The sequence below is a fragment of the Marmota flaviventris genome, chromosome 11 (assembly GCF_047511675.1).
Source record: "Marmota flaviventris isolate mMarFla1 chromosome 11, mMarFla1.hap1, whole genome shotgun sequence".
Classification (NCBI taxonomy): Eukaryota; Metazoa; Chordata; class Mammalia; order Rodentia; family Sciuridae; genus Marmota; species Marmota flaviventris.
In genome coordinates, this window is record NC_092508.1 from 7,753,337 (window position 1) to 7,767,039 (window position 13,703).

At 57.0% G+C, this 13,703-nt stretch overlaps 1 protein-coding gene across 1 annotated transcript; it reads left to right on the forward strand.

The window, feature by feature from the left end:
* Window positions 1-8,005: 8,005 nt before the first annotated feature.
* On the forward strand, window positions 8,006-12,968 carry Nmur1 (neuromedin U receptor 1). The gene is made up of 3 exons (XM_027942093.2): window positions 8,006-8,053; window positions 8,955-9,828; window positions 11,923-12,968. The coding sequence occupies exons 1-3, from the start codon at window positions 8,051-8,053 to the stop codon at window positions 12,303-12,305; spliced, it is 1,260 nt and encodes a 419-aa protein (XP_027797894.1). The 5' UTR covers window positions 8,006-8,050; the 3' UTR covers window positions 12,306-12,968.
* The last annotated feature ends 735 nt before the right edge of the window (window positions 12,969-13,703 follow it).

The window sequence follows — 13,703 nt, forward strand, 5'->3', positions numbered from 1 at the left end:
TGACGTAAGAGCTGGTTATGGGACTTGAGCTTCATGAGTGTTTCAAGTGGTTTCTGTAATTTTCCGTTTATAGCATTGTTTTGGGTATAACTTCATGGGGTATTTTTGGTTCTCTGGCCTTTTGGGTGACACAGCAGTGTGCATTTTCTGATATGGAGCAGCAGGGCAAGTTTCAGCAAATGCCCCACTTGCTACCCGTGACCTCGGGGGTCACCTTGGGATCGATGCCCACAGCCAATGAACAGTGGGTCCCTTATTCCTGAAGCACCACCGCCCAGCACCTCCCATACCTGCCCTCTGAAGGGTAGATGGGTCATTCGACTCTGTAGAGAAGCAGACCAGTAGGGAACATGGAACACACGCAGGAGCGTAGGGACACACACACGTTTGCACGGGTGTGTATTTATGTAGAAATAATCTATTTGAAGATATTGGCTCTCATGCTTCTGGGGCTGGCAAGTCTGAAATACGCAGGGCAGGGTCTGGAGACTCAGGCACGAGTCTTGGGACACAATTTCTTCCCCAGGAAGCCTGTTTTGCTCATGAGTCCTTCAGCTGATTGAATGAGGCCCACCCATAGTATCGAGAGCCATCTCCTGTCCTTAAAGTCAAGTTGGTCAACATCTGCAAAAGTCCTCCTGGCTGAGTTGACACATGTACCCAACCATCTCAGGAGAATATATAAAAGCTAAAACAGTGTTTTATTCTGTGATCAGCTCGGGAAATCTTTGAGCTAACCTGAGGCTCCTTGGGTCTGCTGCTCTGTGAACAGAAGGAAGACCAAGTAAGGCCCTTCTCGTGGCCTCCTAGAGGACAAGGAGAGGGCCCCGGGAGAAGCCACCCTGTCAACACCTTGATCTCAGACTCCCGCCTCCAGAACTGTCCTGTTCTACCCCTGGTTCAGTCTGCCCCCCATGGCCTCCTGCAGTGGCAGCCTGGGGAGTGGATGCCCCTCCGGGGCCTGGCCCGGCCTCTGACTTCAGCCCTGGCTCTCTCTGACTTCTCTAACTCACGTGTGCGAGACCCGGCTGAGGAGTCCGGGCCTCCCACAGTCTGCTGAGCAGCCCACACCCTGAAACCTCCTCTTCTGACCCGGTGGTTTGTGTGGTCACAGGAAGTGCAGCCGCAGGGACAGGCAAAGTAAGACAGAGGGCAAGTGAGCTTGTCCCCCACCCCTTGGCTCTGGGTGAAAGGGCAGGTTACTTAACAGTCCCTGCCACTGTTCCCAGGCGCGCGCGGGCGCGCGTGTGTGTGTGTGTGTGTGTGTGCGCGCGCGCACATGCATCACATCAGCCTGACACCAGGCCTGCAGGATGAGCTGAGACCAGCTCTCTAGCTGCTCTGGACTTTGGTACAAGCCTCTGGCTGCAGAGGCAGCCAGTGGGGACATTCCTCCTGTCTGGGCCCCCTAAAGAGAGGAATCAACCCCACCCCAAGGTACCTTGACTTCCCACCCGGTGGGCTGCTGGCCTTAGCTTGGCTTCCCTCAAAAGCAGACCTAGAGCAAGAATGGGCAAATGTGCTCCCTTGGTGTGTAGTTCCAGAACCACAGGAGGGGTGGAGGGAGTGAGGCGGGAAGAGGGGGCGGGAGTGAGGTGCGCGTGGGCAGCCAGGGTACAAACCACCCTCCCGCCTCTGAGAAATGGAGACACGTGCCCTCCTCACTGTCAGGATGGGGTCCTGCCCCCAGGGCCACCCGGGGATGACATCTGGGCCCAGGTTCCCGGGAGGTCTGGCTGGAGGTGCCCGTTCTTGGCCTGCCAGGCCTGCCCTCCTGGTGCCCGTGCTAGCCCTGGGGCAGGGAGTAGGTGGCAGGAGGGAGCAGGTGGCAGGAGGGAGCAGGTAGTGGCATGGCCTCACTGCCTGGGGCCTCAAGTCAGAGTTGGGGTGACACAGTGGAGCCGGTGACAGCTGGACTGAGGACAAGGCACTGTGGAGGGGGCCTGGGCACAGAGAGTGTCACAGGAGGGAGGCGACTGGTGAGTGATCTCTTGGCCAGTGACGGACTCTAGAGAGGTCTTCGCCAGGGGCAGGTCAGCAGCATCTACCCGTGTGACCACCACAGGAGGGAGGAACACTGACGACTGACCTCTCTTTTTAAATGAAAACAAAAAGAATGGCCTCTCCTCTCCCCAGCCTGGTCTCCATCCCAGAGATGCCCACTGTCCACTCCAGACTCTGGCTCCCAAAGAGGTGGCAGCAGCCCTGTCCATGCACACCAAGCAGGAGCCCATGCCAGGCCTGGCCATGCCTGGCTACAGGACCAGCCTCCACCCGTCCTCCTCTCACCAACCCTGTGGGGGACACATATGTCCCCTCGTACAGACGAGGAAGCTGAGCCCAAGAAGGGAAGGGTCGCAGCCTGTCCACCCCAGTCCTTGCTCTGGCTCCGCCTCCCGGCTTGCTGCAGAGGGCTGGCCTGCTCAGGGCCTGCAGTGGAGAGGCTGGGTCCTGCTGGGGTCCTGCTGGGGTCCTGCAGGCCCTGCGAGTTTGGATCCTTCCTTGATGCTGGGCTCTCCGTGGGCCTGAGAGCCTTTGCCTTTCAAGACCTGGTAGGAGCAGCCCGGGGTTTTTTCCTTGCATCTCCACATAAACACACTTGAGAGCCTTCTGAGAATGTGCATGGCCAGAAGGCAGGATCCCAGGGGACCCCCCACTGCCCCCCCCTCCGTGGAGGGACGATGAGGGTGGCCACAACCACCGTTCTGTAGGAGCCTGGGCTGCTCTGTCCCTTCCTGGCCCCTGCTGTTTCCCTCCACACCCCTTCCTCCCAGGGCCAAAGAGGGAAACCTCGAGATTTTTTTTTCCTGGTGGCTTGGAATAAAATACTCAAAATCTTTTTGCTCAGTGAACATGCCAAGCTCCTGAGACATGCACCTATTCTCACTTATCATGATGTAACTGCATGCTAAGTGCCACTTGGACACAGTCATTCAATACTCAGCAAAATGTCACCTACATTTTTCAGATGAGGAAACCGTAGGAGTCTACGCAGCAGGCCTCCTATGAAGGGAATTAAAACTTCTGTCAGGGGTTGTGGCTCAGTGGTAGAACGCTCGCCTAGCACATGCGAGGCCCTGGGTTCTTTCCTCAGCACCACATTAAAAAATAATAATAATAAATGAATGAAATGAAGGTGTTGTGACCAACTACTAAACAACAACAAAAACAAAAACACCACTTCTGTCTCAATCCCAGTGGTGCCAGAGGTTGAGGAAGGACGATGGCAAGTTTGAGGCCAGCCTGGGCAACTTAGCAAAACCCATCTTAAAATAAAAAATCAAAGGGATGGGATGGCTGGGCCTGGTGGTGCACGCCTGTAATCCCAGTGGCTTGGAAGGCTCAGGAGATCCTGTCTCTAACTAAAATACAAAAGAAGGCTGGGGTGTGGCTCAGTGGTGAGTTCTTGCCTAGCATGTGCCAGGCCCTGCGTTCCATTCCCCACCCTCGCCCCCCGCACTGGGACAACAGCAAACCTGTCCTGGAAACTCATCTTAGAGCCTCTTAAAACTACAAGTTGATGCCCTGGGAAGGCACCAAGCTCTGGTTAGGTCACTCTTGGAATTTTACCAAAAGCTCCTAAGCATTGACTACCAACACCGACATCCTGAGGAAAGGCACCCAGAAGGCCTGACTTGTCGCCCAGCGTAGCTGCCCTTGGTCCAGAGGGTAAAAGGCTTGCTCATGGGAGATAGTAGACTGGCCCACGGAAGGTGCCAGGCCAGCCCATGAAGGTTACGCAGCTCTGGGGGAGTTAGGAACAGCACCCAGCGGAGCAGTTCTTGGAGAAAACTCAGGCAGACGTAATGAGGGAAAGGCAACACGGGCTTCAGCAGGAAAACTAGGCCCACACGTCCTCAAAGCCCTGCTCCCAGAGCCACTGGGATCACAAGCGTGTGCCACTGCACCCGGCTGCACTTTTTGTTTTTAAGGTAGTTTTTTGAAATTGGACCTTTAGGAAGCGGGGACTATGGTCAGAGCCAAGGAGCAGAAGGCAGCGGTCTCTTGGCTCAGATGACTATGTAAGTTTGAAACAAGAAAGTGTTTAAATTCCAGTTCCCAGTGTGGTTCCCACATAGGTGTGTGAAATTGGCCCTGCCGAGTCTTGAAATCTGGACTCCCTCACCTTCTTCACAGATGCATATTCTCCTGGATATCTCCAGAGCATTTGTGTGACATGATTTTGTCCACTTCGTGAGCCTGTTGAGTCTAGCTTCCTGCCTACACTGAGTCCTGTGTGCCCAGGGCACACGTTAGCCATCCCTGCTCCCTCTGAGGCCTGTGCCTTGATCAGCTCTTGAGTCCCTGAGGAGCAGGGACATCTATGGTTGTTTGGCTGCTTGTCTCCCAGGAGCTACGGATGACCCATAGGGCAGGGCATCTACCCTCTTCCACTCCAGAAGGCCAGATGGCCCCAGGCTCACCCCACCCCATGCAGCGAGAGCACAGAGACAGGACCGACTCTCTTTATGTTATGCCAGGACAAAAGTTAAAAGAGAAAAAAAAAAAAAAAAACAGTAAGCAAACTGCTGTGGACAACAAGATCCTGAGCCCTGGCCCCGATCAGGTGGGCTGAGCTGTTCTGAACCTCCATTCTTAACTATGAGCCTCCAGGATTCCTTGGGAGAGGCCAAGAGAGACTCTCATAATGCAAGGGATGGGGCTTGTTGGTTGGGAAGGCTGGGTGGACACAGGGCGGCCTCCATTACCCTGGATGAGCAGGTGCCAAGTGCACCCATGGGTACCCAGTAAGCGCTGGTCCTAGTCACGGGATGGCATGAGGCCACCCAGGCTCAGGACTGGAGAGACCCAGGCCTTTTCTGGCCAGCACACTCTGAGCCCTGAACACCCCAAGTGAGGTAGAGCCTAGTGTCCAGGCAGAGAGCCTGGAAGAGGAGGTACTGGATCCCCGCACCCCAGGGCCCTGCCTTGGGCCTGAAGGTCCTCTGGGGTAGCTGGGAGACAGGCCTCATGGCCCTTGGTGGCCAGGGCCAATGGTTAGTCCTAGTGCCCTTCTCCCCTGGAAGAAGGGGAAAGGCAGAGGGGACAGCCTCTGGAGATGTCCTAGCTGTTGGCTGTGAGGGCCCAGCCCGGCTGCAGGGCGGCCAGGCTCCCCACAGGTCTGGGTTTCCTTCTTTCCAGGTGGCTCAGCTTTCTAGCCCTGGCTGCTGGGGACTTTGCCCTTTCAGACTCTGCAGAGCACAGCTCCCATGCAGCCTCGACTCTGCAGCTTCCTGCGGTCTTCTGGAGATTTCTGAGCAGCCCCCCATTTCCCGAGATGTTGGCTCTGAACGTGCCTAAACCCACATCATCTCACTTAGGGGCGTCCCTGAGAGGCCTGTGATGGTTTTGCTGTTTTCTCGATTAGGAAGGTGGGCCTGGAGCGTGGGGAAGGGACTTGTCTAAGGTCACATAGCCAGTTTGGTGGCAGAACAAAGCTTCTCCCCCAGGCCTGTGGACTCCAAAGCTTATAACTGTCACTTTGCCACCTTCCTTTGCCCCTTCTCTTCCTTGGAGTGAGTGGTTTTCTATGTGCAGATCCAGGCCTGGGGGCTCAGGGGTCATGGATGTCCACGTGCTAGCCATGTGGCTCATGGGAGTGCAACCTGCCCTTGAGTTGGGGACCCCACCATCTGAGGGCTCAGACCTTCCCATTCCCTCTTGGCCATGGCCTGCCCCAGGGCCAGGGGGAAAGGTCTGACCAGGGAGGTGGCCAGATGAGCCCTGTGAGTCTGCCCTGCTCCTGAGAGTTGCAGCTCCTGGCTCTGTGTTTGCCGCAGGAAGCCCTATGATGAGGGGCCTGGACTGTCCCCACTACCCAGACTGCAGGTCAGCCCCTACCTCCTCTCCAGTCCTCAGTGTCCCCAAGCTCATCTCATTTTCCTTCCCTCATCTCCACAGTCAGGAAAATAGGTGGGGGAACAGTGGGTGTGCCAGGCCAGCCCGAGCTGAGGGGGTAGGTTATGTTGGGCAGCTGCTCCTGGGGGGCCCAGGAAGTCAGCAGACACGGGAGCCCTGTGTTTGCCCCAGCCCTGCGCTCTCCCCAGGGCTTCTCAGCAGCACCCAGAGGTTCCAGCTGTGCATTTTTGGCTTATTTACTGTTGTATGCATCGGAGTCCTTGGCACCCTGGTCTAGACTGGTGCCACCAGCCAAGCTCAGGAGATGAATGTATACCCAGAAAACCAGGGGGAGCCACCTCAGGCAGGGCAGGGAGGCAGCCGGATGTCACTAGTTCTGAAGGGTCACTCTGCCATGACCATCTTGAACTCAGGCCCAGGCCAGGTCACCCAGGAATTGGGCTATTACCATGATGGTCACCGACCCTCACCTTTTAGGGGCTTTAGCCTGAGGTGGCCTTTGACCGCTGTCAATGCTGTGTGAATGCTGCCAGCCCTAGGCACTGGCAGCCCTCGGCCCCTGTGAGGCAGGCATGGGTCCTGCCCATTCCTTTCCAGGGCTCTGATCACTTCCTAGGGGCCCACAGGGATTTCAGCTGTTCAGAATGTGCACGGTGGTGCGTGTGTTCTGGTGATGGGGTGGGATGGATAGTGCTCGGCCCCTATGTCCTTGTCACAAGGGGCTGCGTTTGGGTGTCCTGCCCCAGGTGGCCTCTCTGTCGTGGTGGCAGCCCCTCTCTTAAAGGTTTGATTCTGTTCATCTGGAGTGGAGCAGTCAACTCCCCGGGGACCCCAGAACCCTGTCTCCCAGGATCCTGGGGACCATGTGCCCCTGTGCTTCCCACAACCTCCCCGTGCCAGGGCTGTTTATGTGTGGAGTTCCTGGGAAGGCAGTCCTGGTGGGGGCTCCTCGGGGTCAAACTCCCAGTCCCCAAGCCCAGACAGTGACTCATGGGGACTGAAGGGCTTGAAGGAAGAAGGAGGAGCCTCCAGTCGCTGTTAAACAGTGACAGTCCTACTCCACAGTTCTACCCTGTTCTCCATCTTCACAGTCCCATCCCCTGACGGTAGTGATAGCCATGGTCAGCCACTGCGCAGGCCAACAGAGGCAGACAGCCCAAAGCAGCCTCTCTGTGTCCTTGGGCTTTGTCCTTGATCCCTCCCAGAGCTGCTCAAGGTGTGCTTTGGGGGCACTGACTGTAGAGGCTGTTGGTCACACATGAGGGTTTCTGGGCCTCACTTGGACAGAGGAAAGGTATCAGATCTGGGAGGAGGTGGGAGCCAGCACTTGGGTTTGTGCCGTCCATCCTTCCTGGGGTCCCTCTTGCCCCCAGGGGCAGTTTCTGTTGAAATCACTTCCAGCTAGGGGGCACAGTGAGGCAGGCTGGCGGGCAGCCCTGGCGGGGGTTTACCTGTGCTCAGGGAGGCAGAAGGGGGCTGGGGTGCAGCATTATTGTCTCTTCCCTAGATTCCCCCATCCCAGTGATATGGCCCCCACAAGAGGGTCATGGGGCAAAGTTCATGAGAGGGTAAGGAGCAAGGGTTTGGGGCTGAGGAGAGGAGTACCAGGAGGCAGGTGGGGAGTGACTCTGTAGCCTTTTGGGGAGTGGCTCTGGGTCTGAGGGAGACTGGGGGCTTCTGTGCAGTCCTGGGAAGGTCCAGCACCTGGAGGCAGGGCTGCAGGCCTCGGGAGGAGGCAGCCAGCCGGTGGACGGCAATCACGGGGCTGGGGGTGGCCGGGAGACGTGGAGCCCAGGGGTGAGCCTCTTTGGAGCACCTTGACTTGGAGGCTGGTGGAGGCATCCTGGGGGTGTGTCTGAAAGATAGGGCAGGAGACGGGACACGGTGACAAGGGGCTGGAGGGTGGCTTCCTCTCTCTGAGGCTGTCTTCTCATCTGTAAAACCGGCTGCCGCCAGGGGTCCGGGAGGAAAAGCTGCTCCTGGAAGCCGGTCTCCCTGCCGCTGTGGTCTGGTTGGGCGCGGGGTCCGAGGTGAGCGCGGCCTGGGTCCAGCGTCCCCACGGGCTCCGGGCTCCGGGCTCCGGGGCGGTCCTGCTCCCTGGCGCCATTCCAGCCGCGACGGGCGGGGCGGCGGGGCGGCCGCTGTCGGTCTGTCTGTCCGTAGGCTCCCAGGGGTGCGAGCAGCCAGCGGAATGGTAAGTGACCGCGGCGGGAGGGATCGCCCCGGGGGCGCCGCCTGGGTCATTTCTGCCCTTTTTGAGCCACCGACGCCCCGGGGCTGCGGGCTGCGCTGGTCGACCCTTCCTGGTGGCAGGGGACGTCTCTTGCCCAGCACCCCCCCCCCCCCGTCGGGCTGGGACGAGGGTGCACCGGAGCAGGGGTAGCAGGGACCCCGGGAGTGGCAGTACCAAAGGTGTCAGAGACTTAGGCTTTGAAGGGTTCAGGTGATAGAGAATAACCAACCAAGTTTCGGATCTCGCATTGTCGTTTTTTAGCGTTTTCACTCCCTCCCTTGATCCCCACACTGATTGGGTCTCCACAGCCAGATGGGTGGTCACCATGCCCCTCAGTAGCCAGCCAGGGCCTGTGTCAGAACTTTCCATGGATTAAACTCCTGGATCCTCCTAAAAAAGAGGACCACGGTTCAATTCCAGGCTTGTGACTTCTCTCCCAGAAGTCACAAGCCTGGAATTGGGTTTGAATAGGGGCAGACCTGGTGATACTGAGCCTTGTGCCACTTTACAGAGGCACAAACTGAGTGCCTCTCCTAAAGTCCCCAGCTTCAGAGGGAGACACCCACTACCCACTGGAGGCTGCCCATGGCAAAGCCCGGGCTCGGGAGGACCTGTCATTTATTCAGAGGTTTCAAGGAGATCAAGATATTTAAAATCAAATGGCCCTGCTTTATTGTTTTAAGGATGCATGTTTTTATGTCTCTGAAATTGTAATGCACTTTAAAGGGATGGGAGAGGTCCCCCCCTTCCCTCACTACATAAAAAATGGTCATCTTAGCGGGCACCTTTGGTTTGATGAGTTGGGACAGAGCCAGGATTCCCTAACTGACTTTTCTGGATATCTCTTCCCTCTATTCTACAGACTCCTCTCTGCCTCAATTGCTCCATTTTCCCTGGAGACCTGTCCCTAGGGGAAGCAAGGAGCCCCTCACCCTGCAATGGCAGTGAGGCCCTGGGGCACTTTGACCCTGAGGACTTGAACCTGACAGAGGAGGCACTGAGACTCAAGTACCTGGGGCCGCAGCAGACAGAGCTGTTTGCGCCTATCTGTGCCACATACCTGCTGATCTTTGTGGTGGGCACCGTGGGCAACGGGCTGACCTGCCTGGTCATCCTGCGCCACAAGGCCATGCGCACGCCCACCAATTTCTACCTCTTTAGCCTAGCAGTATCAGACCTGCTGACACTGCTGGTGGGGCTGCCCCTGGAGCTCTATGAGATGTGGCACAATTACCCCTTCCTGCTGGGCGTTGGTGGCTGCTACTTCCGCACGCTGCTGTTCGAGACAGTCTGCCTGGCCTCCGTGCTCAATGTCACCACTCTGAGCGTGGAGCGCTACATAGCCGTAGTGCATCCATTCCAGGCCAGGACTGTGGTGACACGGGCCAATGTGCGCCGCAGGCTCGGGGCCATCTGGGGCCTCGCCTTGCTCTGCTCTCTGCCCAACACCAGCTTGCATGGCCTCCAGCAGCTGCATGTGCCCTGCCGAGGCCCAGTGCCAGACTCAGCTGTGTGTATGGTGGTCCGCCCCCGGGCCCTCTACAACCTGGTGGTGCAGGCCACCGCATTGCTCTTCTTCTGCCTACCCATGGCCACCATCAGCGTGCTCTACCTGCTCGTGGGGCTGCGGCTGAAACAGGAGGCCAAGGGCAGGGGCATCATAGTGGCCAGGGATGGTGACACCCCCAGAGTCCCGCTGCAGGATAGAGGCCGGAGACAAGTGACGAAGATGCTTTGTAAGTGTTGCTGCTGGGATGGGAGACTGAACCAAACTCTGGGTATGACATGGGGATCCAGGGGCCTGGTGAAGGAGCGGAATGCCCCACTCTCTGGAGCCAAGTGGGTGGTTTGGAGGACGTCGTCTACCCTGTTAGTGTGTGTGTCCACCTTAACAGGTACAGGGACTCTTTTAGACTGTTAGAAATTTATACCAGAGATAAATATTAATGGCTTACAGTTAGGATTGACTACATAATCTGTAGGGCTCAATATAAAACAAACACTCAGAATCTCCAAAAATTATTAAGAATGTCAGGTCAGCAGCAATAGAGCATTAAGTCAAGACCAGGGCCCTTCTAAGCTTGGGACCCTAGCCTTGTGCAAATGTAAAGGTGACACACACACCAATCTAGCCCTGGTTCCAGAAAATTGTGTGGCTGGGCTTCAGGAGGACAGAAACAGGTCTCTGAACCCTCCAGGACTCTCATCTTTGCTCTTGAACATTCTTGGCCCTGTTCTGTCCTGTCGCAGCTGTCATCACAGCCACTGCCCAGTCCCCTCTTCCCTTCATAGCTATTGAAAAATTCTGGGGAAAGGTTCTGATTGGTAAGCTTAGGTCATGGTTTACCTCCTGGGCCAGAGGGGAGGATGCTGGGATTTACAGTCCCCTGAGGAACCACACAGAGGGATCTGGGGGAAGAAGTTCCCCAAAAGAGGGGCAGGAGAGCTGGAGATGCAAGATGGGGATTTCCTGCAAGCTGTCTGTGTTTCTTGGGAGCCATGGGAAAGGCCATTTTTATTCAAGAGGCTCTTCAGGAGATGTGTTTGTGTGCAGACCAGAGGAATCAGGGCAGAAGTGACCATTGTGGCAGACCAGGGCACTCCGCTCTGGACCTTACTGTGACCAAGACCTGGCTGCACCCAGCTCAGCACCCTCAGCAGGGCCTGAGTCAAGTGGGGAGGGGGTGTCAAGGGCAGAACAAAGCTGCTAAGACCTTAGTCAGGGCCAGCTGACTGGGGTCAGCCCTATCCCCAGAACAAGACCCACCCACTCCCCTTGCCATTCAGGAACAGTGTCCCAGAGTCTGGGGTCACTTGTGTGGCCCTGTGATGAGACTGGCCAAGCATTGTGCTGGCCTCCCACCTCTGCATCACGAAGCCTGCACTACCAACCACTTCCCCTGCCTGTGTGCCCCCTACTATTGTCACCTCTCTCCCCCTAAACGTGTGTGGAGCCTGCAGTGGGCTCAGCCAGGGCCCTCTCACCCCTGGGAAGGTGGTCTATTTGCTTGCAGGCCTGGGACCCACTGACCTTCTCCCCTTCCTCACTCCATCCACCTCCCAAGGAACTGCTGTGTACCTGGCTGTGTGCTGTGACATGCTCTGTTTGACATCTGGGATTAGAGGAACACCTTGCTAGGGTGTGATGGGGAGGCACAGCAGGGGAGGACAGTGAGCTGGAGAAGAGAGCGCACAAACCAAGGCCCCCCAGTGGCCAAGACCTCAGGAAGGACACAGAGGGTTAATCCCGGGGCAAGGAGGAGTCAGAAGGGGTGGGGGCCTGGCTAGTCCATCCTGCCACTGCTGGGGAGGGACCCGGAAGCAGGGGTCTCTCCAGGAGGGGGGTTAGCGCAGCAGGTCTTCAGCTGGGCCAAGGGAGTTGGGGGCAGAAGCTGGGAAGGCTGGGCCAGGGCAGGTGGGGGTCTCTGTGGTCTCATGACCTTGTTGCCTGATCCATTCTCCTGCTTTTCTGTCCTTTCATGTCAGCAAGCATGGCCTCAGAGAAGGCCTGGCTCACAGTCTGTCACACTAGGGGTTCAGCAGTCCTTGCTGGGAGTCCCCCAGTTCCAAATTCCATGGGAGAGGATCTGTTGGGCCAGTTGGGCTCAGGTGTCCACAGCTAGTTCAGTGGACATGGTCAGAAGCGAAGACCATGACCCATTCAGAGGGGAAAGGGTCTCTCCAAGGGACATGGCCAGGATAGGGCATTTCCAGACACTCCTGGGAGGGTGCAGGGCTGGGTGGCCTGTGGGGTAGGAGGAGGCGAGATGGAAGGCAGGGGAAGGCAGGCAGAGCCCCCAGCACCCAGCCTGCCCTCTCTGTCTCCACAGATGTGCTGGTCGTGGTATTTGGCATCTGCTGGGCCCCGTTCCATGCTGACCGCCTCATGTGGAGCTTGGTGTCCCACTGGACAGAGGGTCTGCTCCTGGCCTTCCAGTGCGTCCACCTCGTCTCTGGCGTCTTCTTCTACCTTGGTTCAGCTGTGAACCCTGTGCTCTACAGCCTCATGTCCACCCGTTTCCAGGAGACTTTCCGGGAAGCCCTGGGCCTCGGCACCCACTGCTGCCGCCCCCTCCCCCACCACAGCTCGCACAGCCTCAGCAGGCTGACCGTGGGCAGCTCCCTGTATACTGTAGGAGCTCATGGAAGCAGGGCCCAGGCCCTGGCTGACAACGATGGCCAAGAGGGACACCAGGAAACAGAACCCTCCTAAATGGAGAAGCAGCCTCATCCTGAGGGCCACATGCCATCAAGGAGAGCCTCACCTGGGTTCCTCTGCCAGGACATCCTCATGACCAGTCCCTGACTTACCCTAGACCCTCTGACCAGCACCTTAGCAACTCCTGTCTCTGACCACGTATTTGAGATTTGAGGGAAACAAACACTGATCCCTGAATATTGAGGACACTCATTGTGCCAGGGGACATGCATGCGCTTCACGTCTCTCCAGACCCTCAGCCCCAGCTAAAAGCCCTGCAGAACCGTCTCAGGTAGCTGGGGGAGGGAGGCCAGTGGGTCCTCCCTTTGAGGTCCTTCCCCTGCAGCCGGTTGTCCTTCCATTTCTTTCTGCAGGTTCAGCCCTGCACCTGGGACGCTCCTCCCACCTAGACTTTCCCTGGCCTCCATTCCGCTCTGGGATCGGTGCCTGGTGGAGATGATGGGCGGCAGAGGTTTCCAGGGACCCAGGGTCCTGGTTCTAATCTTAGCCCTGCTGCCACCACTTTGCCTCTTGGCATCAGGCAACCCCCCCCCCCTGCATTCTAAGCTTTGGTTCCTTGATTGAAAAACCAAAGGTACCCTGACATTCCCCAGTGTCACACTTTGGCACTAGCTGCGGTTTTCTGTGTGTGTGCGTCACTGCTTTTAAATTTATTTTTTGAATATACTTTTCATTGTAGATGAACACACAGTATGTTTATTTATTTTTCTGTGGTGCAGAGGGTCAAATCCAGTGCTTCACACACATGCAAAGGCAAATGCTTTACCATTGAGCTACAGCCCCAGCCCGTATCAGATGCCCTCAGATTAGCAGGGAAGAAATTACTCTCTACATCCTTATCACCATCGAACCCTGCTTCCTCCCTGACCTGCCCAGGGCAGGTTCTTCACTTGTCCTAGAGCAGGTGGGGTGAGCGTGTGAGCACTGTTCCCTCTGCCCGCCGCCCTCCCCACCTCCAGGTAGGCTGGCCTGGGTACCGCGAGGGAGCAGAGCACTGGACCTGCAGGCTTAAGGATCTCAGTGGCAAGAGGCATGGGACAGTTAGGGGCTGGGAGTGACTCTTCATGGACAGCCCTTCTGGACTTAATGACAGAGGGACAGGGATGAGTAGCCATGAAATTCTATCACATCTCGAATCCCTGGGACCTACCCAGTGCTTAGTCAAGACTCAATTAATGAATGAAACTTGTCCTGATGCAAATCCATCGGTCTTTTCCTCCTGAGAGGAGGCCTGGCATCCATGGACGGGAGGTGCAGGGAGACCTGGGGTCTGTCCATCTAGGTTGACCTGCAGACAACCTGCCGGCTGGTGCCCTGGTGGAGGAGATGGTACAGGGTTGCAGGTAACATTGTTTGCTCAATCATATAAACAATAAATGCCTGTTGTAGATA

Coding starts and splice junctions, on each gene's coding strand:
- Nmur1 (XM_027942093.2), top strand. Junction 9,829..11,922: donor ACAAGTGACGAAGATGCTTT/GTAAGTGTTGCT, acceptor CTGTCTCCACAG/ATGTGCTGGTCGTGGTATTT.